The sequence below is a fragment of the Diadema antillarum genome, unplaced genomic scaffold, assembly GCF_040938485.1.
Source record: "Diadema antillarum isolate AM-2024a unplaced genomic scaffold, OU_Dant_1.0 seq00000766_RagTag, whole genome shotgun sequence".
NCBI classification, from domain to species: domain Eukaryota; kingdom Metazoa; phylum Echinodermata; class Echinoidea; order Diadematoida; family Diadematidae; genus Diadema; species Diadema antillarum.
In genome coordinates, this window is record NW_027271656.1 from 652010 (window position 1) to 679763 (window position 27754).

A 27754-nucleotide genomic window follows, 5' to 3' on the forward strand; every position below is an offset into this window, starting at 1 on the left:
AGCTAGTTTATCATTATTTAGTTATTTTACTGCCAGAATGTAGACTGGATAGTCATGTCTCACCATTGATTAGTATGTCTTTATATTCAGCATGCATGTGCGGAATAGTTAACAACTAGAATAGTCTAATATTGATTTTTGTGCTAATCAAGGGCAGGGTTTATTATGAATAGTTCATGACAGTGAGACGGACTGGACACTAGACAAAGTAGTAGATTAAGTATTAGCATGACCAGATGGAAATGATCAGTTTGGGTAAATTGTTGAGAGTAAAACTATATCAGTTGGGAGTACACCAATTGGGTATAGACGAGTATAGACCAATTGGGAGTAGACCAATTGGGAGTAGATCAATTGGGAGTAGACCAATTGGGAGTAGACCAATTGGGAGTAGACCAATTGGGAGTAGACCAATTAGGAGTTGACCAATTGGGAGTAGACCAATTAGGAGTAGACCAATTGGGAGTAGACCAGTTGGGAGTAGACCAATTAGGAGTAGACGAGTTGGGAGTAGACCAGATGGGTATAGACCATATTGGGTATGGACGAACTAAGGGTTGGACGATATTATAACTAGACAAAGTGAATGTAGACTAAATGACTTGTAGACGAGGTGAGAGTAGACTAACTAGTAGTAGACAAAATAGATATTAGACGACATGGCAAATAGACATTGTGAGTGTAGACGATTTGGCTATTAGATCAATTGTTTTGTAGACGAAATGCTCCTTAGACGAGTTGGGTATTAGACAGTACGGGTAGTGGACAAAGTGACTATTAGACAATATGGGTACTGGACAAAACGAGTTGTAGAGCAAATGGGTATTAGACGAATCGGTAATAGACGATATGCCAGTAGACCAATTGGAAAATAGACATAGTGGCTGTAGACGAGGTCACTATAAACCTTGCGATGTTATTTTATGAGTGCGTATACCAAGTACGCTCTCCTTCCCTATCTCTCTCTCTATCTCTTTCTTGTCTCTTTTTTTCTTTAAACATACTGTTAGACTGTTATATCTGTTCTCCTTTTGTTTTTGTTTTAGTTTTGTGTTTGTGAACCAGCATTTTTTTTTATTTACCAAAGAAAGTTTTAATTGTGTTTGATATTAAACATAATTGTTCTATGTCTGTTCTATGTTACTATTCCTGATAAATACACGTCTACATAGCCATCTTTCTAGATCACTGACCCCCCCCCCCCCCCATTAGATGATAACTTTATTGTGATTGGCTGTTTAAAGATAAACTTATGTCCATCATTTTAGTATGCATGCAAAAATCAGATTTACCTACTATGTCTATCCACTCAGCGCTTGAAATTATGTAGCTGAGATAAACAGGATTTCTGTCATAATTCCACATTGTCCACAGGGTAAATAAAGGCTGTAAAATTGATAGCGCACATGGTACAGAGTCGTGGCCAATGTCGATGTCTTACATTCTCAATGACCACTTCATTGAGGTCTTAATAGAGGACGGCGTTTGTCAGATACAAAAAAGAAAGGAAACCCAAAAAGCGTGGCTGTCTAAAATGAAGATGGAAAATGTTTCTACTTTGGGATCTCTCCTGAAGTAAACCTATCTATCTAACCTTCCTCCTTTACCTTGTACTCTTTTCTTAATGGGTTGCTATGGCTACGTGCAAGCAGTATGCTAGACGATTCTGTGATAGATTATGTATAAAGGCGAGAAAGTTAAAAACACTTGGCTATAAAATAGCGTTCTCTTTTCTCCCTTCTTTCTTTCTGTTATTTTTTCTCGCTCTCTCGTTGTCTCGATGCCAGCCACATCAATTCTCCAGTGGAGCGACACCGCAAGGTTCTCTTTGATAATGATCAATAACGAAAAGCACCGACGATGTGGTACGCGCGGGAAAAATCGCGAGGGCTTCGCAATTTTGATCAAGCGATTTCATTTGCACACCAGCCAAGACTTGGTGTATATGATCATTATACCCATCCAAAGGAGTGCGGCTGGTGCAGTGGTGATCTATTGGTCTCCGCCATAGATTTACCTCTTTATAAATTACACACATTCTTACATCTAGTGTTAGTGGTCAATTTAGGTGGGTATTTTTTTTTTTAGAATAACGACGGGACAGCACAACTTGTAAAGTGTGTACCAAAAAGAGACAAAGTCAGCACACGAAGAAAACAGACAAGAAGTGTCTAGAAAGAAAAATATAAAGGTATTGATAGTGAGTATATTATGTATACAAAAATGGAGTATTTAGATTTAAAATAATATTGAATACAAAATATCTATAATAAATGTATCATAATAATGTATTCATGTGAATTGCGATTGCCGGAATATACACAACAAAACATTCATAGCTAATTGATACATATATATAAATACACAGATCCGTATATACCTAATAATAATGTTTGATTTATTCAAGATTTATTATGATCTGATTTAATGTCAGTATTGTCTGGGGCTAATTATTTTTTGATATAGGGTCCCATTTTTCTCTCTTTTCTTTTTCTTTTTAAAACAACAATACTCATTGTTCTTGTTCTAATGAATTGCCGAGGAGCAACATCTATACGTCATGCTGCTTGAAAAAAAAAGTAATATTAAAACACGCTTTAACTTAAATTCCATTATCAGAAGGAGATAGTCATCAAATCAAGATGAAATATCATGCTAATCATTTTTCAAGTTTTTCATTCAAGTTTTCTTTACAGTTAATTAACTCAAGTGTATCTAATTCCCGGCAAAATCATTGATAGGGTCTCGTTAAAATCACTCACACCATTTCATATAGACAGAAAATGGCTTAAGTAGGCTTCTTTTTTTCCCACAGAGATCCTAAATTCTTTAGATTAATTTTTCTCTGTCTGTTGTCTACAGACATCAGAGTATTCTCTCTCGTTTCATATCAGGGTCTGAAATATAAGACTTATGGAATTTTCGATGACATCATAATACAGATTGTACGTATAAAGGCCTACATTATTATCACATACCGGTAAATGTATGAATATATGAATACATGATATATAAATTTACAATATGTACGTGCATATATCTATATTTTCGTACATATTCATAAACATGATTAAACTTTAATTTCACTTTTCAAAATTCTAGTGTGTGAAAAAAAAACCGCTAAAAAAAAGGCTGTTCTCAATATGCTTCAATAGTGACTATTCAGGAACATTAACATTTGTGGGATTGGTTTTTCTCATGTGAATTTCACCGAATTCAGTGCAACAGGAATAGTCTCTTCGGGTCTGTCACGCCAATATTACGTCGTGTTCGTCTGATGTTCAGCATACATGAAAAAACAAAAAACAAAAGATAAAACATACAATTCATTTTGTGAGTCAAATGAATAAAACATGATTCTAAGTGCTAATCTGTGTGAATTGTAGTCCATTAGTCTTTTTTTTTTCTTTTCAAGGAAGCTGTGGACTTCCTTATTTGCTGTTTGTGTGGATTCTGACGTCAGGCCTATCGTGCAACAGTTATCCATGTGTTTACGAATGCACGTTCATCATGTAATACAACCCACTTCCCCGCACAATGATTGTACACGCTCAACAAATTTGCTTGACTATGAATGCTACGTGAAATAATCGCAGTACATGTATACATGTCCCCGAGATAAAGGGGGAAAAACAATAATGAAACGTCACTATATCCCCGACCCCTCCCTCTTCCATACCCAATTAAAGGCAATAGCGATTTGCGTCTTCCTTACATTACACGAATGAAAATAGTTACACAAATTTCTTTTCCGTCACGACTGCCCGTAACTCTATTCAAGTTAATCAGACTGGATAAATTCAGACGTATGTACATAATATCCGCTTAAGAAAGTCATAGTGTGTGCGTTATTCGACACCGTGGGGTGTCAAACTCGAGGAATCCGTGACTAGATTAAATATCACCTACGATTTCGAAATTCGTGTGTAAATCGGGAGAACGGGAATTCATCACGTACCATGGAATAAATCTAATTTAAGTATTGCGGATAAAATACGGCACTGCTCTCCGAGGGGGGCGTTAACACATTTCGCTATCGACTTCTCACCATCCCGTTTTGTTTTGTTTTGTTTGTTTGTTGTTGTTGTTGTTGTTGTTGTTCTGATGCATCATTCCACACTCTCACACGACATACAAGTTCACATCTCTATACCTGCTCTCTGGGTGGCATCGTCGTTGCCAAGCTGTCTCGAACCTTGTCATCATTTTCATCTGCTCAGGTGTGAACACACCAAGGGGCCACAAGGTCTACAAACTCAATTTCCCTTTTTTTTTTTCCTTTCGCTCTCTTACGTTTATCCACAACCATTTTTTTTTTAACAGACCGTCAAGAATCCAGTATTTACAGTCGCTTTTTCATTTTTATTTTAGATATGAGACAACTCGGGATGAAAGATATTTTAGCTAATCACTTTTCTGTCTCGTCACGTGATGTAAGGACAGGGTGAAATTTCAAATTACGTGCAATTCTTCTCTAGCTGTTACCATAATGTCATGAGAATCGCTAAAATGTAGAGCTAAACATACATTACCCTCAATAATGCATTCATGCTGAAAAACAATATTGAATACTGTAATACGGTAAAATTGAATAACCCTCTGTCTCACATTTGCCGCCTTTCATCTTGCTCTCATCCCATCCCACTGCTACTTTATCCATTAGATTTATCACTGTTAATACATCCCATTAGGGAGCAAGGGGGGGGGGATACTTACATGGTACTACTAAAGGCTCACACAGTTTATTCATATCTTGCATATTGTTAGCATAAGCCGCGTAACGCATAGTTCTGTAGGGTTTTGCCCTGGATGATCATATCTTTTATTGTTTTTATGAATGTTTTATAACGCTTTCATGCGCATATAACATGACTGAGACATGCAAGATATTGGCCAAATAAGGTGTTACGATCAAAAAAAAAATATATATATATATATATACAAAAATACTTACAGAATCAAGCACCTCAATAATTACAATACATCATGGAACTCGAGCAAGATATCATGTGCTACATTGTAAATGCATACACCTGTGTTAGTGCCAGACAGAACGGATTATAACTGTATATATATATATATACATATGTTAGTGCCAGAGAGAACGGATTATATTTATATACATACATACATATATATATATATATATATATATATATATATATATATATATATATATATATACCGGGTGTCCCAAAAAAAGCGGAACGGTGGATTTTCAGTACCTTGCGTTCTAAAAGTGATACATTTTTTGACATTATTAGAAAGAGCATCTTCCGCAGAAGACCATGATACCAAAATCATTAAATTTGGTTCAGCACTTTTTATTCTACACCAATTTTTGTAAATGCAGTCATTTTCACTTTTTTGCGACTTATGAGATAATAATTTGGGTGCGACACGCGTTCCATACGGTGAATTGTGTAAGCTCGTTGATCCATGTCAACAAAAGATAACGCTTTCATATTGTGAGCACGCGCACACACACACACACACACAGACACACACACACGGGTTTCCCAATGTGAAAGCTGTATCTTTGTTGACACGGATCACCGAGCTTACACAATATTCACCGTATGGATCGCGTAGTGCACTTTAATTATTATCTCATAAGTCGCAAAAATCCGGCGAAATTTGGCAATGACTGCATTTTCAGAAATTGGCGTAGAATAAAAAGTACTGAACCAAATTTGATGATTTTGGTATCATAGTCTTCTGCGGAAGATGCTCTTTCTAATGATGTCAAAAGATATATAACTTTTAGACCGCAAGATACTGAAAGTCCACCGTTCCGCTTTTTTTGGGACACCCGGTATATATATATATATATATTACTCTATCTTTATCTGAAGTACATGTATGTATCTCTTCTCAATATAAAAGATAAAGACAGTAAACGAGCCAGTTCATTTAGACACTTTATTTACATGCCGAACATAATTTATACTATACAAATACTCAGAATCGACATTAGGCATACACAGGCTTAAGTAAGGTGAAGCTTTTACAGAGTATCATCATAACATTTACATGGGTATGTCATGATCACAAAATGTTCAGTTCCAACGAAACGGCTGACCCTTATACATACTCATATCTAAGTGTCGAGTAGGGAAATCGTAGCACAGTGCACTCTTGCAAATAAGGGTGAAACACTCCAATGAATTCCATTTGAAATAGAAATCATATAGACTACAATGTACAACCATGATTTTTTATTCTAATTTGGTGATCCCCTTTACTGTCAATATCTCCCAAATCAGAAGAAATTTTCATTAATGTTTTCATATCTATTTCTTTCACTTTAAAGGGAATGATAGGAGTGCAAAAAAAAAAAATGAGTTCAGGTGTGTTATGGTGCCAAGGGAGACTTTGAAAATTAATCAAGTTTTGAAATCTGGGTTTATCCAAAAAGACAAACAAACAAGCAAACAAACAAACAAAACTTAACATGACTGATGATTACCGATAGAACAAAAGGATAGAACAAAAGGATAGATCATGGAGGAAAACAGCTCAAGAAATTCATATCATTTGAAACGAAATAAAAAGTTAAAATAAATGTTCGAAACATTTGCAAAAGGAGGAAGTAACGCTCGTACTTCAAGGTCAGTCAACCTCGATCGCATTTGATTGAATCACTTCCAACATTTTTAGAAGTCTAACCTCAGCACAGGGAAATACAAGGTGTACAAGGACTTACAATATGCAGCATGGCCTTCCTGATTCACAAAATATGCATGCCTACATGTATTTCTGGAATAACAATGATATTCTGTCACATTCCATGTTTCCTGATTTATGGAGTATCAACACGGTTCATCCCAACAAATCCATGGTTGGCAAAGCACACACAAACACACACACAAAGGAAAATGTGTAGAAATGTCATATAATATGCAAATTTTTTTAACACACTTCTTTTTGTGTGTGTCTGTGTGTAGTACTTGCCAAATGTTATCAATCACATCCTTCCCGGTTTATGGTCTTGTTTTGACAGTGCAAACACAGAGAGCTTTCCTTTGATAACTAAAAACACAGGGAGAAAAAAGGAAATACTTAATGTATTTTTTGAGGGGAAAAAGTCCTACATAATATTTATCATGAAAAATGCCATACCATACAAATCACCCTGCCCCAGCAAACCAACCAAAGAAAAAATAACAAGACAAAAGCAGGTCTCATACAAGTATGTGTGCATTTTAAATCATACATGTACTAGTACATGGCTTGATGCCTAATAAATGCTGTAATCATCATTGATATTTCAAAATTTTGAAGTGCAATTAGTATCGACATTATTTCACAGTGACCATTTCCTGATTTGTGATAAGAATTCACTATGTGAAATTAACAATTGATGTTCATCCTAAGAATGTTTAGGTCAGTAATATTTGGAAGTATCAAACACAAATCATTTCCAGCTGCACATACATTGTAAAGGCATGAACATGGCTTGCCAACTGAGTGGCAGGAAAATAAAAATCATAAATAGTTCATGTAAAATTTTTATTCAAAATTACAAACTTGACTGATTCCTTTGTTCGAATATCCAAATACTTCTGAGGAATCATTTCACGCATTTGTTTGTTGTTGTTGTGTTGCTGTTGCTTTTTTTTAGACACAAGCAATACACCATTCTCATGGTGTTCCCAACAGTTATTAGAATGACACAAAAAGGGGTTCATTACAAAATTTCATCCCACGGAGATTAGTGTACAGCTTGGAAGTGATAGTTGAAAGAATTTGCAAACTGTGCAGCTGAAACTAAGAGATGAGGAGTCGCCCTTCATTCTACCTCACACAACAAAGTTAAAGGTCTAAGTCACAGCAGTGATGAGGTAATGCATTGCCTGGTCCCTTACATAACAAAAACATGAGGTAAAACAATGACATATGCCTGTTGCATTCATCAACATGATATGCAAAACCTCATCCCTAGCTATTTTGTGGGTGTCAATCAGTGCTTTGCAAGTCTGTTAAAAGAAACTTCCCCATTCAATGTGATGTAAAAAAAAATGCACTTTTGACGCAAACATTCTGGTGTACACCAAGTCAGGGTCTTTCAGTGATATTTGAGTGCATGCAACGTGAAGCGAATGCCCATGTATTAAACATTTTTTTTTTTCATGATAAAGATGACTCAATCTCTAATATCTTCCAATCTTGACAGTCACTTTAATCAGGTCAAAAATTTAACGGTTATAAAGCAGTGGTGATTGTACAAGGTGACAGTGCAGATCACATGCTACATATATCTGCCTACCCTCACTCAAGACGAACAGTACATTTACAACTTGTGCCTGTCTTAACCTCCATCCATGGAGTCAGCAACCTGACCCAGTGAAGCTGGCGAAGACTCGAGTCAGTGAGGAGGCACTTTCTGACATTTCTGGACCTAGTTTTAGGTAGTGGTGGATGACATCGAGAGGGAAAGCATGTTGCATCCCTCACAGTCTCACAGACAAGATTATTGTGAAGAAATATACTCTTTATTGAGATATCAACACCATTTTCCTCATGTGGTGCTACAGACAGATTACCTATACCCATTTTCAGAGTGGGGATGACTCTGGTTTGTGCAATGCCAGCATGGATGCTACGATGCATTAAGCCATTTGAAACACATGAGCACTTAACCTTAGTCTTGGAATGTCTTCACATAGGAATAACTATGGCCAGCTAAGTAATTCCCATCTACTGGAGTACTCAAACCTTGAGATATCTTCATCAACAAGCCATGCACAAAACAGTGCATCATCTTTCCTAGTGTAATGTGTGCTGCACTTACTTCATTATGATGTTATATCGCTGAATATCATACATTTAGAGCATTATTGTGTCTATGCAATAAATATGTGATGAAAATTAGAAGTGAAAAACGCACAGCTTCGCATCACAGACAGCTGTTCTTGACGAAAATGCAGGCCCCTAAATCACATGCCTGCATACATCCTCAATCACGTGCTCAGTTTTTGTCCAGAAGCATGATGACCCGACACCATTGATGGTAAACTCCAGTGTCCATCCAATGATGTCGTCCCACGCAGAAAACTGTTCCTTGTATGTTGAGAAGCGGGGACGAACTACGGCCAGCGTGGTAGGATCACCAGTCGGCTGCGCTGTGTGCCAGGTAGTCCCGGCGGCCGATGCTGCTGGCAACCTTGGTCTGCATAGCCTCCAGCTTGGGACATTCGGTGATTCGGTGACCGAGACCTCCGCAGTACGAACAACCACGCTCATCTGCAGGAGCAAGAGAAAAAACAAACAAACAAATATTCCCAAAACTAAGTTAGATTTTTCTTTTAAACACGTTATAAGAGAAAATATATATTTATATCTTTTCCTCTTTTCTTTCTTGAAAATGATTTTACTTTGATGTGACTCCACGAACCTAAGTTAGATATGTAAGAAGTGATTTTTGCCTGAAGGGAAATTTTCCAACATGTCTTTCTGAAAGGGAGGTTGTTCATCAATGATGGCAATCAATTTAGGATATCCATTTTTCTCATCAAAAGACAGCCCCACCTATAGGATAGCTACCAAACCAGACAGTCGTTACTGGTGCAGATACTGGTTTGTAGGGTTTGAAGGAATCACGTTCCAAAGGGTAGGGCAGATTTGAAAAAAAAAATAATAATAAAATAAGGGAAAAATAAAGGAAATGTCAGTGTTCCCTCATGAGGTGCTATCATCAATCCTTAAATGGGGTTAACGCTGCTTCAGATGTTCCACGGATGCCCATTTGCAAGGACCACCTTGTTGCTATACGGAACATTACACCCTTTCAAAAAAATAGCACCTGTAGCTCAATGCGGACCATTTTTTATGCCGATCTATGCCAAGACCAAGAGGACGACAAAAGGTATAAGGGCACTGCACTCCTGCGTTTTGCATTGGGAACAAATTAAAGTTGTAATGATGATATTAAAAAAAAAAAAGAAATGAAAAGGAGAGGAAGATACAATGGATCATCACGCCGAAAAACTCCTGGGGGACATACTGGCAATGACTGCTTGGAATAAAAGCTTCCCAGAAGATTAGCCCTCCCCCGGCAGCCCTGAGAGCAGGCTGCTCATCCCTTTATACTTTGTTTTGATTCTATTCTTAGCAGCATGGATTGTGTGCCTCCAGGGGCCGTTTCTCCATGCAGCATATTTTGGACAATGGTGCGAAATATTCGGCGAGTCACATCATCATTCACATTTGTATTTGGTTCTCCTTTGTTCTGCTTTGCTTTTTTGTTGTTGTTGTAGTTTTTACTCAGAGTTAGTATGCCACTGGAGATGGGGGAAAGAGTCTACAGGGGGGCTTTTTTGAATTATCATGCTGAAAGGGAGTGGTATTTCCCTTCACATGTAAACAATGAAATAAACAGAGCATGTTCTTCTTTGATCGTCCCAGGGAGGTGACCCACCTCCCTGATCCTCCTTTCAATGCTTTTACACCCAAAATTGAAGATATTGCAAATTAAGAGTCAGAGATACCTGGAGCACCAATAAAAAAGAAATGAAATAATAAAAATAAAAACAGAGAGTTGTTCTGATGGTTGCTTCCTGTGATGAGGATGAAATAGAAGAGAAGATTGGGCTAAACTATTCTTCACGTCATAGAAATTATTATGAATGATCTGTAAATACTCATGTCATTAAATCTGAAATGCACTTCCAAGGGCAGATAATCTTTTTTTTTTTTTTTTCAGAGATACATTGTCAAATAACTTGCTTCAAGCTGCAAGATCTATCCAATGAATCTGTTCAGTTCATAAAATCCCTAATGACTTTAAGAGTCATTCCCTGCAATCATCTACAGTGCACTCCCATTATAACGAAGACGGTTATAATGAAATTCAGGTTACAACAAAGTAAAAATTCTGGTCGCATCATTATCCACTTTTTTTTTTGTTTATTTGTTGTTGTGACAATATTTTGATGTAATGAAAGGAAACTGCTGGTCCCAAGGACTTCACTATAACAGGAGTCCACTGTAGTGTATATTTTCTTCTTGTAGGTGTCTACACCAGGTAGGTACTGTAATGTCACCATGTAGTTTTCACATCTATCAATAAATGAGTTTTTAGCTGACGGGCATGTGAACAAAGAAGTTGTCCAACAAAGACTCGAATGGAGCTTGGGATGGCACTGGCACTTAATGCACTGATAGCATAATCCTCTGCTCGAGCGCATTATTGTGGCAGGGAATGAAAGAGATAAAGTATGCAGTACATGACAAACATGCACTATGACAAGGAGACAATGAGAAGAAAAGAGATAAAAGAGAAGAATGCAAGACAGATTTACAAGATGGAAAGAAAGAAAGAAAGATAGATAGATAGATAGATAGATAGATAGAGAGAGAGAGAGAGAGAGAGAGAGAGAGAGAGAGAGAGAAATAGATAGATAGATAAATAGAGGGTTAAATAGATAGATATATATAGAGAGTTTGATAAATGGATTTACAGATAAATGGATTGAAAGATAGACAGATGGAAGGATGGATTGATAGACAGATTATAGGTAAATAAATACATAAAGAAAAAGACAGAAAGAAAGATAAATAGACAAGAATCAAAGGAATGAAGACAAAGACAGAAATGATAACAACTAGCACAAATGTAAACAAAAAGAGACAAGCTGCGAACATGAAAATAAAAGAGATGTATCAACAAATGAAGACATTATAAAAACAAACTGAAGAAGCAAAAAGTAAGGACAAAAAGACAAAAAGAATGCTAAAAATCAATTGATAATGCAATAACCGTCAATGAAACAATGGTTCAGAACATACAATTCTGACAAATAAAATGATTTGTGACATTGAAATCAGGATATGCACCGACTGGTTTGAGACAGTCACCATTGCTTGGAGATAGAGAACATGTGACTCTCAAGCATAAAAATGCTCTATTAGAATAGTTTTGCAGGAACAATTTACAGGAAATCATTTCATGGAAGTTTAGATGATCTTCATGAGTGAGGATGGATGCAAAAGTTAAGAGGAACATTAAGAGTCTCCACGACTTTTTGTCCGGGCAACCATGACTCTTTCCTGCAAAACATTGTAAGTGCTGTAAGAAAAAATCTCTCTCTCTCTCTCTTTTTTTTTTTTTTTAAGAGGGCAGGAATAAATGAGCCACAAAACTCAAGGGCATGATGGCTTGGGAGATATTGAGATATTGGACTGTCTTTTTAACTGCCACTAGATTACAACCCTCACAAGTCATCAGATTCCAGTGGTATGTCAGAACAATAAGCCCTCTAAATTTCCTTTCTTTGTGTGCAATTACATTGTATCTAGAAAACCTGAGCAGAGCTGGGAGTTTATCTTGCAAGAAATATCATTTCAAGATCTCTTTCACATATCATTCATTTATCAATGGGATCAACATCAATTATGCATTTATTTTCTTTCTTTTTTTTCAAGAATGTATTTTTATTTCAAAATTTTAATCTTTTGCAGAAATTTTGTGGACATTGGAAAAAGCACACAGGAGGGCTCCTGTGGCCAGGGAAAAGTACAATGTAGGATGGAGTGGTTAAAGTGGCTGCAGGAAGATATTTACCTCCGATGTTGATGTACTCCTCGTTCTCATCCTCGATGGCTTCCAGGACGGGTGGTAGTCTCTGCTTGGCCTCGATCAGGAGATGCTTCAGGTCACGCAAGACTGACTCATCTGACAAATTGGAGACGAGACGAAAAACGAGCGCAAATTATTCCTGTCAGCGAAATCAAAACGTGCAGCACAATCTCAAATCATGCTTGACACATGAAGTAGACTCTTTAAGAATTTGACTCTCTGAGAAAATGCCTTATCAGAACTTTAACTGCCAAGTGATGAAAGTGGATCTGCAGCCCATGAGAAAAGAAATCTTAAACTGTAGCTTTCTCGTATTTGTAACATGTGATATCCTCGAGGATACAGATCAGATTGCTACGAGCTCGGCTGGGATTGCCAAAGTTACAAGAACTGATGAAAATAATGTCGCTGCCTCTTCTTTTTCTTGAAGACACTCCTTAAAGAAATGCACTTGTTGATAAGTCTTGCCATGTAATGGTATCAATGACTTGAAAATTTAATTGTATTGATTGCATGAGGTAGCACTTTTGGGAAAAGGAGGAAAGTTGGATTTAGACCTATCCATGATAGGTGCAGTATGGCACGTGAATTCTTTCATACTAGTAGTACAAGGCAGTTACTGGTAGCCACCAAGCAGCAAACGTCATGTGGTGCCGAGGCTGAACTTAATATGCATCTACATGTATCCCAGATTCTCTGCAAGAGAATGTTATCGTTGTTCACCGCTTCATTGATATTGCATCAACCTCCAAGAAATGAATGAAGAGGGATCATCCACAAATGTGGGCTGTGGCCATTGCAAAGACACAAAACATTTAAACAATTCCAAAACCAAAGCCCGCAGCTACTGCCCTATACAGAGGACACAATGTTTTGTGTCTCTGCAGTGGCAAAGGTGCGTCAATCGTCTTTGGCGTTTTCCCTGTCCTGCTCTGGATATTGAACCAAGGACCTTGCACATCACAATCACACCTCCTCTCCAGTGAGCCAACTTCCTACACTTGCACTTTATTTGATTGCAACAGCAGTTCAATTTCACAAAGCTGAAAAGAATTGACTACCTAGAAGTGTATGATGAAGTACCATTCAAAAGTGTAGCATAAAATTTGGTCCACTCATAGACTCTACGGGGCAGTCACAGCCATACTTAAATGCGGGAAATGGAGGGGGGCGGAGGCAAATAGGGCAAACCCTTTGATATTGAACTTTGTGCACTCTTTTGTAATTTTTGGAATTATTCCTTGAAAACTGTCGAAGGTACAGAGAATGTACAATGTCTCCATCACAAAACATCACTCTCTCTCTCTTGCCGTCACCTCGACCTACGGCCAAAATTGGAATAAACCTTTAAGGCTTGAGGGCGGGTTTTTCTCAGACGAAGCAATTTGTAAGAGAAAACCTTGATGTCATTACCAGGGTGACTTCGAGGAGCTGAACATACACAACACATTCATAACGTGATAAACTGACACCTATTACCCCTAATATCTCAGATTCCTCGGACGGGACAGCAAACTGAGCTGACACCCTTAGCTCCCGCTCAAAAATCGCTTCACGGGTTGCCGGGCCCACTGTCTGCGTCACACGAGATCTTGCAAAAATGTCAGAAAGTGTCCACTGGGTCCCTCTTTCAAAGAAAATGATATTCGATATCATATATCATGCCTGCAGGAGAGGATGGATGGCTGTATGATAAATAAAGAATATGTTGCCGGCACATAGCTTTTATCAGCCGCAGCACGTAATCTACTGAGCTATTTTGATACTTTTTGTGTCATTCTCCTCGGAGACTGCATGGGGCACATCCTATTGGAAAACATAACAGGGGTTCATTTAGGATTCCAGACACCTAGACATGCATGTAGACACACATAAATGTACAGACTACTGTACATCCTTGCATATTGCTTGCCCTCTGGATATCAGTGTGTGTGTGCCTGTCCATGTGTGTGCGTGTGTGTGTGTGTGTGTGTCTATGTGTGTCTTCATAATATCAATTAAAATCATTGATTGGTACTACATGTACATGTAAATCTGGGTAGAGGGAGGGGACTCTTTAATAGCATTATTGAATATCTAACTCTCATTTTGATTTTTGTATTCTTTGACAAGAGCTGCTCTGTTTTGTAGATTTGTTCTGTACATTTCATCAAGTGGAATGTATATCAATGACTGAAATGGAAACAAAACAAATAACCACAGAAAAAGTGTGCGTGTGTGTATGTGTTTGTGTGTGTGTGTGTGTGTGTGTGAGTGTGTGAGAGAAAACAACAATTTCTATTGACTAATTATAAATTTGTATTCAATATATACCTTCAAACAAAAAAAAAAGGAAATTAGTACAGTGACATTATAATGTGTCCCTTGGGATGCAAGGCACATAATCTGGAATCAATGATATAAATGCATTGGTGGTCTTTTCATTGAATTGCCTTCAAGTTGTTAAGTTTAATTTTGTTCACTCATGTTAGGCAAATTGGGAATCCTGTGCACAGATTCATTAAGAGCAATCTAAGAACTTTGTCTGTGATCCAGCCAAGCTTCAGTGATAGCAAAGTGAAAATCTAACTTCTACTGCCAGATATGCACTTTGTACGATGGATTATCATTAAGGAAGAGCGACTTTTGAAGTACTCACTTGTTTTGTGAAGCCAAAGGATGATTGAATATCTTATTAGGATAGACAGAAATTTACAACATATTGCTGCTTATAGATATCTATGTCCTTCCTAAATATGTGGATGAGAAATTCTTTAAATCATAGTATCTTTCTGACTTTTCACATTTAAAGTCTGAAACATATTACATAACATGTATTTGCAATTGAGCATATGGTATGCCTATATTTTCTCTGCAATGTCTATCAAAATATTCATAAACCTTCCCACATATTTCCTGGGCATAACAATTCATCAAGAGCTCTTTTCCCCAGATATCATCGATATGACCTTTGACTTTACTACGATACAGTGAAGTGCATTACATAAATGGTAGCTGACGCTTGGCCTGGGGACAACTTTACAGGTGGGACAGCGCCTGAACGGACAAAACCCAACAGCTGTTCATTGAGTGCAATTGAGTGGGACACATTTTGCCACTCTAAATATCGCCCTCCCACTGTGTCCCAGGGAGGCAGGCGATGAGGAGGGGCTACCTACCCAGAGAGTTACCCTACAAAACCCACCAATCACAGGCCGGCGTCTCGTCTCCGTGTTCATTGAACTCACGTCTTCCAAGTTCACGGGATGTTAAAACGAGGGGGGTAAAGGCACTGTTGTTGGCTGCACACAGATTCTTTGCTGCTTGTTTTCATTTCTCCAACTTGTTTTTTTTTTTTTTTGTTATACATCGGTCCAAATTCATGTTCATGTTCACACCTAACATATGTCTCATTACCTCATATACTACACAACAAACATGTCGCGACACATCGATGGGAATAAAAATAAGACTCTTATGAAATGATTGAGCCAGTTGTAATGAATGTAATGGAGATGTCTGTCCTGGAGGATATCGTAAAACTTTTTTTTTTTTGTTATTGACTCTTTCACGGTCACTGCCAAAAATGACTGATACCTTCGCTTTTAAACGAACTACCATAATCCCCAAATTTTGTTATGTTTCAAAAGTATTCTGGCTGAAATGTTTCTACTCACCACATGCCTTGTTGATGAATGTTGTAGCTATCCCCGTCTTTCCACAGCGCCCAGTACGACCTATACGATGAACTGTACACACACAAAAAAAAAAGAGAGAGAAAAAGATGCCTGTTTTAATCTGCTCTTCAAAATTGTAAAGAAAAGTCTTCCATCCTGTAATGTCTGATCAAAAAGTATGAACGAAAATGCACTTTATCAACTTTAGTCTTGATTGCAGACACCACATGGTACTCAAGTATAACATGACACTAGGAGGCAGAACATGAACTGCAGTGCCAGCATATCCCTGATACCAAACATAAAAAAGATTAAAAACAAACAAACAAACTTGAGGAGAGCACAACAAACCCAATCTAGAAGATGTGTTGCATAGTGAATATATATCTCACTTAGGAATATAAGATGATATTGAATATATAGCCTAATCTCTGTTGTATCACCATGGCCTTCCTGTTGGACTGAGGCACATTACTACACCCAAGCGGGCTTGCTAATCTACAAACTAGGACAAGTTTGGATGGCTGATGGAATGGAATGGTGATGAAAACAACTTTGGTAAAATAAGCTATTAAAGTGCAATGACTCACAAAGGGTTAAGCAGGCAGTTGGCTGACGAAGTGGTCACAAGCCTTTTCTTTCAAGTTTTCAAGAATCATCCACTATTTGTCTTGAGGGAAATCATCAGTATTGGAAACACTACCTTTTCAAAATGATTAGAAAAACCACAAACCAACTCAGAGAGCACTCAATAGTCCAAGAAATTGGTGAACTATTTTTGCATTTCTTTCTGTTTGATTCAAAATGCAATTTACTTATTTTTTACATTTCTTTCGCTAAGAATCCGACCAAAGTGACAAAGTGCAAATAATTTGTCCTGGTGCATAATCTGAGCATACTAAAGGTGCTGTAGTTAAGAAAATAATAATATCCTGCAAAGTCGCACTCTTCTTATTACCTCTATCTCTGTTGGGATTGTTATGCAACAAGAGTTCCTTACACAGTGACTTGTTGAAAACAAGAATGAAATACAGGCATTTACCACTTGTATGTATAACCAGACAAAAAAAAAAGTATTTTACTGTTTGAGTATTGAATGTCTGCATATCATCAACATAGCAGGCAACCATGAACACTCAATAACATTTTAGGATATTTTGTGACCACTTGCAGCATAAAATCTATGCATATTTACATTCATTTTAAGTATCTGTCCTTCCCTTCTTTATATGATAATTTAAAAATGACCTTGAAAAGAATGTGCACAGAAACTGCGTTTTAACAAAAAGAAGAAACTTCCCTTGAAAAGAATCTAACATCTAGGTGACTTATCAAATGCAGGCTATATTGACAAACTCACGCAGCTCCACACAGAAAAAAACCCAACAACAGCCAAAAGACAGTTTTATTACCATGACTCTCATATAGTCTTTTCCTTTCTTGTAGAGACAATTACAATTATACGTCTCTGATACAAATAAAGATACAGCAGCAATGAACGGACTGAAACATCTGCCGGTCTTTCCAAATTCTCCTCATGCAACTCTCATTTCACAAATCATGAATAATTTGCACTTGGAGAGGAGGGAGAAAGAGAATACTTCAATTCGAAGAAAAGAAGCAGAAAAAAGAAATGGGCGTGATTATGTGACATCCTCAGTAAGCCAAAACAATCCATCAAATGATTATACTAAAGCCAAGAACTGCACAAAACTTTGCAATATCTAAATTATAGGGGGTGGGCTTCAAAAATTACCTGAAGAGAACCTCAGTAAATCTATTAAAAAAAATGAAATGTGTAGATGCAGATGCTGTCCTTAGACCTTGTTTTTGTACAGCTAATCATTATTCTAAGTCAGAAAACAAAGGCAGTACAAGTAATGTTAGCTGGCACGATGTCGTTGATGTGTATGAAACTTCAATTAAGACAAAACTATGTAAATACACGAACAACATTTTCTTGCTAAATATGTGTTTGTATGTGTGTATTGTGCATACATGTACATGTATGCAGCTCCAATCTAATCCAGTGCTGGGCACAATGGGAAAAAAACCCAAATATTTCAGAATTCATCTGCTTTTGAAATTACCCTGTTCTTTCCTAAAGCAGCTTGGTACATTTTGCAAACCACAACAATGTCGGCCCCCTGGTAGTCTTCTTAGAGTATTCTTGTTTTCAGTGGCCTCAATCATTATTAATGTAGATGTGTCTCTATTTGATAGAACATATTATACTACTGTACTTTGGGTTACAGCTAGTTTTCCCTGTCAAAAATTAGTTCACTACTTGCACTATATATTCCCTCTGTGGTAAACATTAAAAGATAAGAAAAAGAAGAGAAGAAACTTCTTATCTATAATAGAAAAAAATAAGGTGAGAGGAATTAAGAGATAAGAAAAATGAGGATAGGAAAATGAAAGCAAAGTTAAGAAAAGGAAAAGAATAAATGGGGTAAAAAATGAGAGGAGATGAGAATCAATGATGGGTAAGAAATAAACTAAATTTCAGGTGATGATGATGATATTAATGAATTGAAAGCAGCATGAACATTCTAAACCAGGCCAAGGCCATTTAATGGCTAAAAATAAATCAATTATGCCCTTCAAACTGCAGAGTGCTTCTTGCACTCAAATTGCCAATTATGATTTTGAGAAGTCAAATGAAGGAGAATCAAGCAGTTACAAAGTCCACATGAAATCTTCACACACGCTACTTGCTGATGCAGTACTTTGTCGGTCCACGAATGCCCAACAGTTTAAATTTCACTAAAATAAGAGCCAAGTATTCCTACAATGTACATCAAAGTATTGCATGAGTGTGTGGTCCAGTCTCTGCATGACAAGGATGGTATCTTCATACAGTTTTTCACAATAAACACACTTTTTCACACCAAAAAAGAGGGTGCACAACATACAACTGCAACAACCAGTGGTGTTTTTAGCTGCACATAGTGACTTTGTAGACATTTTAATGACACTGTATATGTAAGCCTTCACCACGCCTGCCCACACACTAGTACGCTGATACACATTTTGTGGACTGTACTACACGGAAGACGAAGAAGAAGAAGAGTTGAAATATATCTCAACATACTTGACAAAAGTGTGAAATATCACACAGGTCAAGCTGGTGTGTCTACACTTGACCCCCTGACAAATATTTTGATACATTAGCCGCCAATAAATCTCGTGATTGAGAAATTGCTCCTCAATATCCGTATCACCTTTCAATAAATGAATTGCGATCTGTGGATGATCTCTCACTCAGTTACAAGATCAGCTCTGATTGTTAATCAGCACTTTCTGGCACGGACTGCATGCCGCTAGGTTTGGAAATGCACTGAAAATGTGTTCACACATGTAAGCAGTTTGGCATTAATGAACCCAGTCAGCGCTTCGCACCTCTCACAAATAAGGGGGAACCCCTGCGGCCACGCCATGTTCTCGTCTAACATTACACAATTCATGCAAAATGACAGCTTCATGCTACAATGCCTGCTCTCCCCGCTAACTCAAATTACTGGCTTGCAAGAATGTCATCTTGCAAGTCTGCACATTATTGCCATGGAGCCCCTTCCTCCTTAAAGGACATGCTTCCTTCAAAAGTAATTCTGCTTGAAAAAATTTCACACAAAGTCCAGTGATGTTGAGTATAATCCTAGCTCCCACCCTAAATTGCTTTTTACAGTGTACATCATATCTTCAGCAATATCATCTAAAATTAATCAATATCTATTGTTTGTTTTGCTTGTTTGTTTGTTTGTTCATTTCCATCTGAGAAGATGGCTGGATAGCCCATATTCATCAGCTACGTACTCTAAGCTGGTCTTCCATGGGGTCCAGTTGGATGTGAGGTGGGACCATTTCACCGGGTTAAACACCCTGCTCTTTGCGATGAATGAATGAAGCGGGATCTTTTACGTGCATGAATTGTTACTCTCACATACACGGGACCTCCATTTTATGTCCTATCCAAGGGACAGAGTGTTTTGCCTCTTGCTAGAGGGGGCGGTATGCTTACACACAACGTTGCTCAGTCCAGACTCGGGTTCGAACCCGGGCCGTGTGATCATGAGGCAGACGCGCTACCGACTGAGCCAACTCATCACCCTTGTAAGAATGATGCTTCTTTACAAATGTATTACAGGCTATCATAATGCACTGTACTCAATGCATTCTTTGTGTAAATGATAAATCTCAGAGTCAATCTACATCTACAACTTTGTTGAAGAGTGATCTCAACATGTTCAATCATGCAGTACTCAGTACAAGGTGTGCTCACCTGCAACAGGGGAAGAGAGCCCTCTAGTGTTGTGGATATGTACAATTCAACTATTTCAGGCATCCTGTCTCTCTTTCATCTCATATAATCATTGCCTTAAACACTCAATAGATATATCATTTATGATAAAGGACATGCTCATGCATCAATTTTTATATTTTCTCACTCGCAATGTCTCTGAATCTTCCTCTGAATATGTACGTAATATTAATAACAGCCACATTAGATTATTGTTGTAGTACCCCAGAATTTATCTCCAACTCTTAGCTAAAAAAAAAGAAGAAAATACACAATGAATTGTCTTTGGAGCACTATGCTATATCACACTGTCTTTCTTTCCTGTTTTTGTTTTGTTTATTGATTTGCTTATTTGCTGCTGTTGGGTTGTTGTTGTTGTTGTTGTTGTTGTTTTTTTTTGGGGGGGGGGGAGGGGAGTAGGGAGAAGTCAGTTGAAGAATGTTCTCAAATTTGAGTGATTTCAGGGTCAGCCATGAGCCATTCAATGGCAATTGTGACATAAATTTAGATCCCAACTCTGGGAAATGCAAATAGCATGTTTCATCTCAATGCAAGCCTTCTCATTTCTGATAGAGGGAAGGGCAAAGGAGATCATTGCATTTTCTTACACGCTGTAATTGAGTCAACATTACGGGGGTGCTTTTCAATACATCCGCTGGAAGGTAGCAATGTACAGACCTGGCATCATGTTCACAAATAATTTGTTACAAATATGCTACATGTTTCAAATTGACAGAATGAAAAATTCCATGAAAGGGGTTGCCAATTTCAAAAGAATGGCGAACAAACAGCATATTCGTACTAATGTCATAGCTCTAGGTAAAACTCATCCAAGTTATCAAAGGGAGTCATTTCTCATTGACATCCTATACAGATCACTGCAATCATCATCAAGCCTGAAAAGTCATGTTCATCATCGCTTTAGCCCTTGTACAATTAGCTGAAACCCCCAACAGGCAAGCAATGGATTTAGCATCCTATTATTACAGTATCATCTTTCCCATTGTCATTTCCACCTTCAAAATAGAAGCTTATATATAAATAGATATATAGATGGATAAAAGTTAAAAATTAAAAACACAATTATGGATGAAAGGATAAAAGATGACAATAGAAATCTAGGGGGTCCGGAAGGTAATGACCCAGATCGAAGTCATCTGACATGATCTGCGCATATACAGTTTATGGTATCTCTATGATCGCTTCGTGTGGGACCAACTATCCTTAAGGTATGAGTAAATGAGCAAGGGTAGTGGTAGGGGGAAGGTGGTTAAAGGGATAATATAGTTCTGGTTGAGATGGAGCTTTTCAATAGGTTTCCAACTGTTTTTGTAAGATAACGAGAAACCTGTTATGACATATGAAAGAGCATGCAATACTAAGAGGAATAAAATAACCCAAAGAATTCAACGTTTAATTGATGAAAACTGGTTTTGAAATGGCTGAGATATCCAAAAGAAAGCAATCCTAATAAAAGGTATGACCCACCTTTTACTAAGATCACTTTGTTTTACTTTGTTTTTGGATATCTCAATTATTTCAAAACCAACTTTCATCAGATAAACTTTGAATTCCTCTTTACACAGAATTGTATGCTTTTTAATACTTAGATGGTTTTATAATTGCCTGTGTCATGGAAAAGCTACATTAGGATTCTCAACTAAAACAAATGAAACCTACATACACGTACATTGTATAATACATGCTGACACACGCAATCATGGCCATCACGGCCACCACCATAATTTTACCAATTATGGTGGTGCGCATACGGCACACCAACAATTTCACCAAATATGGTGGTATGCACACTGAGTGGATGTCTGTGGAACCAGAGTGGTTCTTTAACAACTGGTTTCAATGATTCTGAATATTTCTGACAAACTTATTTCCATGCATGCACTTGATTTTCAAAGTTTACTTTCACTTTCAGGCCTAAAACAAGTACCATTTCAGCCAGGTATCTCTTCTTCTTCTCTCTCTCACCATGCAACATGGTGAGAATGACTGTCCAACCCGATGGATTCAGACGTACTATAGACAGAGTGCGGGAACAAAAATATAACTGCAGAACTTACTGTATATTTGATGTGTTGGGCCAAAGAACTTTGGCTAAATTTGGCAAAATTGGATATCTATGTAAAATGCAGAAAAGTATTCCATTAGCATGTCCATAAAAGAGTAATATTAAAACAACAAATATTTGGGGTGAATTTGCAACAAAGAGATATTTCACTACCATGAGCAGATTGGGCTCTGTAAAAATGTACACATTGCCATGACAACCAAGACACATCAGACATCTGTATCATACATACATTGTACAACCCTTCCCTTATTCAGCCAATACTCTTCCCAGCTCCTTGTTGAGTGATACTCTTATCAATGCAGTTCAAGTTTATGACATTGTGATAACCTGTACCACTACCCTCTGCCTTGACCCCGAAATTTTAGAATCTCACTTTGACCTTTGACCTCTGATCTGCATCTTATCTTGTTTTGACATCAAACCCCCCTCAGGCTAATAGGATGCAAATGATCGATGCGACCCTGTAAAATGCACCAACTGTCATATGGCAAGCCAATTAAGATCCCATGATTATCTCCATTTTCATTTGACTCAATTTCACTCAATTCATTTGTTAAGCAAGTGGCAATTGATATTGGCAGGTTACACCGGTCTATTCATATGAGGAACTGCTTAAACTGCATCCTGCTTAACCCACTGAGGACGAGTCCCAAGTATACTCGGGCAAGTGTCTAAGGGAAATGTGTGTTGTAGCAAAATCAGTCTGTCCTCAACAGGTTAAAGAGGGGAAAAAATAAGATTTTCGATTACTCTGTCAGATCAAAAGACTATCAAACATTAAAGGAGACTCAAATTCAAACAATTATTGAACTTTGACATCTGAGATGTGAAATGATGAAATTAACATTGATGACAAATATTGAAGTATATTGTACACATTTTACTGTAGTTATGCAGTCACTATCTACATATCAACAAACAGCTATAACCATGTTGAATCGCTCAGAAACTGTTTATTTTCACGCTACGGATTATGGGGACAGCAGAGTATGGAAACTTCAACCAATTACTGTAAACGTGGATATTTTCGCGCGACTAATTTTTCGCGCTTGGCCAGGCAAGAAGAGTTTCTCGTGTCTTTAATTCCGCGGAATCAAGACATCACGCAAAGGAACATATGGCACGCGAAAATATTCGCAAGCTTTTATTTTCGCGCTAGTTTCTGATTGCGCGAAATGTGCGAAAATTTCAACACTGCAAAAATTTCTACTTTTACAGTATCTACTTGTAGTTTCACTTTCATGAAGCATTAGGCTTTCATTTCCAGCCACGCTCTTTTCAAAGATTTGTGCTCTCTTTTTTTTTTTCTTAAACACAATATTAAAGGCACTGGCATAGTGTGGGACCATGCACATCAGTTTACTCAACTGTGTGCAAATTACATATCTTAATCAGATGTTATTGAATAAATTATGAACAGAATTGTCTTGGGATATCTCGGCCAAATTTCATTTCCATTTAGAATTGTATGCTCCAGGGCATTTCATATTCTAGTGATTTCTAATTATCCCACAGACAGGTAAGATCTGAATCTCCATCTCTACCAAAACTACAACATCCCTTGAAGGAAGAGAAGTGCTCGCACATGGCTCAATCTTTGGGTTTATATCCCTTCAAAATATCCTTTCTTTGTGTGTGTGTGTGTGTGTGTGTGTGTGTTGTTGTTGTTGTTGTTTGTTTGTTTGTGTTTTTTTCACCAGGCAAAATACTCAAGGCAGAATAAAAGAAATGCTGCTGAACATTATTGTTGCCATTACTGTAAACCAAAACCTTGTGTTTGATATTCCTCATGCTCCCCCGCAATATGAAAATCATTTAGTATCTCAAGGCATTATTTACCCCTTACAAATGAAACAAAAAACCCAGCTTTAGTGCTTCAAAATAGTTCTAAAATGTGGGTTAGGAATTGAAACAATCAATGTAAAAGTTAAACAGTATGATCAATGTTAAGCATTGTTAAATATACAAAATGTGAACAATATTCATTACAAAATTGTTTGGAACTATCAAACGGTCTACAGTTATGGTTTATTGAGAAGAATGGTGATATCTCCTTATATTCTAGGCTTTATTGCAATTGCTTATATGTTAGGATTTTGTGATACAACTGTCCTACATTTATATGCATCAAATGTGATAAATTGAACATTTTGTAAACCACTGCTCCCAGTGGTAAACAAACCTTTAATGCAACATAAGAGAGATACCATAAAAAGTCATTCTCTGCTCTCAATATCCTCACCCTCATACTAAATATGACGGTGTTTGTGCCAACTCATAACCTCACTCTATTTTTGTGAACGGCCATAATTGAGAGACATTCATAGCAAATGGTTTTAATGGGTCCACTTCAAATCTATTCTTGGCAACAGTGCCGGCACACAAATATTAAAGTTAAGTTGGCAAGACGTACCGGGGAAATGATACACAGCATATCATCTGCATAAAGTATTTATAGGATGGTTGTTATTATTCTTGCTAACTTTCACTTTTGCAGGATGAATTCTCATCTGAGAGCCCCTCCCCTCCCCTCCCCCCCCCCCCTCCAAAAAAAAGAAGAAAAAAAGAGAGAGAAAAATAGAAAAGAACTGCACACTTCATCAACCCAGACCCTCCCTATAATGATATTATACAATGCATGAGTTTATACATGACTCTGCATCACATAACAAACAAAATTCACTAGAAATGGATGTTTAATAATGGACAGATTCTGAAAGAGCAGACTTTAAGCTTTAAAAAACAATGTATAACTCAATTCCAATGGACTCTCCTAACCCATCTAAATATTGGAAAGGAAGCAAACACTCTGGAAAAGTTTGAAATTAGAAAATAAAAGAGGCTCCAAAGTGTAGGACCTATTCAAGCACTTAATCTTACTGAGCCATGATAGCTGTGCAATGAATGGGGAAAAAAAGAATAAAGAAGTAGAAGAATTGCCCTATCTGATAGTCAAATATGAAAAACTCAAGATTGAATAGATTGACCAGTTTCATCTATTTCAATAAGGCATATAGATAGAAAAAAAAAAACAAATTTTGAATCCGCATGTAAAATCAAGGCATGCGACTTCTTGTTGGTTTTGTGATGCACAGTTGCAAATGAGAACAGACATTAAAGCCCAAACAATGTTCTGGTACGCCTGCAAAAGTTGTCAAAGTTTGCTCCAAAATGTGAACGTATGCCTAGGAAACGTGCGCAACAACGCTGTAATAACAAGATATTCGATGGGTAACGACGAAAATGGGAAATATTAACCAAAAACGTTCAGTCTCAGAACTTACCCGAATGGGGTCAGGCTAGACTCGGACTCGGGGATAACTCGGCCTCCCTTTGCTTGCAGACGGCGGGATGAGTTGTATTGGTTGTCCCTCTGGATTGTACAGTGTTATACTATGCATATGGGAGCGGCCTGTATAAACTACATTGTAGCGTTCTGGCTACTCGCAGTAATGGTCCGAGTTGTTACAACGCGCACATCAAAAACCTCTTTGGCGCGCATGCAAAATTAGTGTGCGCCTCTCAAGCACCTCTAAAAACAATCAAAGACGCTTGATAAACAACAACAAAAACTTCAAAGACCGCGCGTCTCAACAACTGAGGTGATGTGCGTATACTAGTAGGCTTGAGGACCGCGCGCTGTCCATTTGTTTTGCACAGGATTAGCTCGCACTTTCCTGTCTGCTCAGTAAGGCCTCGTTTGGTACCCGTAGTATCATAGAGTACTGATGAACATGGCGATCACGAACTGTGTGTACATTGTCTGAAATAGGGTCAAGTTTTCCCTGAGACCAAGTTAGTCTGGAGCCTTCTGGAATAAGTCGGTCTACCTACTTTTATTATTTTTCTCAAAATACTCCAAAACGACTCATCATTCCGGCAAACCGCATCAGCCAGGTAAGTTTCTTTGTAGACTCTTTCGATATATTGCAAGCAAATATGAAATGGTGCCAGACGGGTTCTCAAGCCCTTACCAGAACTTTGTTTTCACTTTAACACCACTGCCAGCCCTGTATATGTGCACTGCCAATACATGCCATTGCAAGTACATGCCAAATACATGAGTTAATGAGTTTAAGTTCAGGTTAAAAAGTCATCTTTTGAACAATGCATTCTATGTTTGAATTATGAATGTTGTGATGATTATTTTGTAATGCGCTGAAGAGTATATTATTATTGTAGCTTTTTAGACTTGTTCATGCAAAAGTGAACTTACGATCACCATTAATGGGGACAAAAAATTTATGGCTGCATGTAAGATGTAGGATTTGCAGTGGCATTTACAATGTCATGTTGATATGACTTGTCTTCAGGACATACATATACTTTCAGGAATGGCAAATTATCGCTAATCTTTCCATTTCGTCATCAACAAGGCACAGTAAAACATTATAAGTCCGTAAGGTTTGTATGTCGTTTTCCTTGAAACCATTCCAAGAGAAACTGAGGATTTTCTGAAGGCTTTTGTGAAACTTTGAATGAGCTCTGCCTGAAGTAACATACCGTGCATGCTATATTGTGGTGCAGATAAGTGCATAATTAGTGTGTGGTAGTTGTGACATGAGTGAAACACAATCTCCGGCTAATCATGTACTCCACTTAATTGGGTAAATAAGGCTTTGCCTAATATTACCCAATTAAGAGGAGAGTAATGTATATATATCTCTCTCTCTGTTGTTTTCCTTTAATTTAAAGGCTGAACTTGATATCTCAGGAATAAATGAGTAGCAGTATCTAGATTGTTCACCATGTTCTTTTATAATTATGTTACATAAATTCTTAAAGGGATCGTACAGTTTTGGTCGAGACCTAATTTCAGGTTTCTAACATTTTTTGGTGAGATTATGAGAAACCTCTTATGAAATATGAAAGAGCATGTAATTCCATGAGGAATTCAACATTTATTTGATGAAAATTGGTTATGAAATGGCTGAGATATCGAAAACATAGCGATTCTAATAAAGTGTGGGACCCACATTTTATCATGATCGCTTTGTTTTACTTTGTTTTTGGATGTTTCAGTCATTCCAAACCTGATTTTCATCAAATTACCTTTGAATTCCTCTTAAAATGGTATGCTCTGTACTATTTCATAAGCGTTTTCTTGGTATCTCGCACAAAGTTAAAAA

At 37.5% G+C, this 27754-nt stretch overlaps 1 protein-coding gene across 1 annotated transcript in view; it reads right to left on the reverse strand.

Moving 5' to 3' along the window:
* Positions 1-9058: 9058 nt before the first annotated feature.
* LOC139738739 (probable ATP-dependent RNA helicase DDX41) overlaps positions 9059-27754 on the reverse strand; it is a 36336-nt gene continuing 17640 nt past the window's right edge. Inside the window, exons 13-15 of the mRNA XM_071649378.1 lie at positions 16237-16308; positions 12566-12676; positions 9059-9246 (exon numbers count right to left, since the gene is read on the reverse strand). Coding sequence (XP_071505479.1) covers positions 9110-9246; positions 12566-12676; positions 16237-16308 — 320 coding nt within the window. The 3' untranslated portion in view covers positions 9059-9109. The remainder of the gene's footprint in view (positions 9247-12565; positions 12677-16236; positions 16309-27754) is intronic.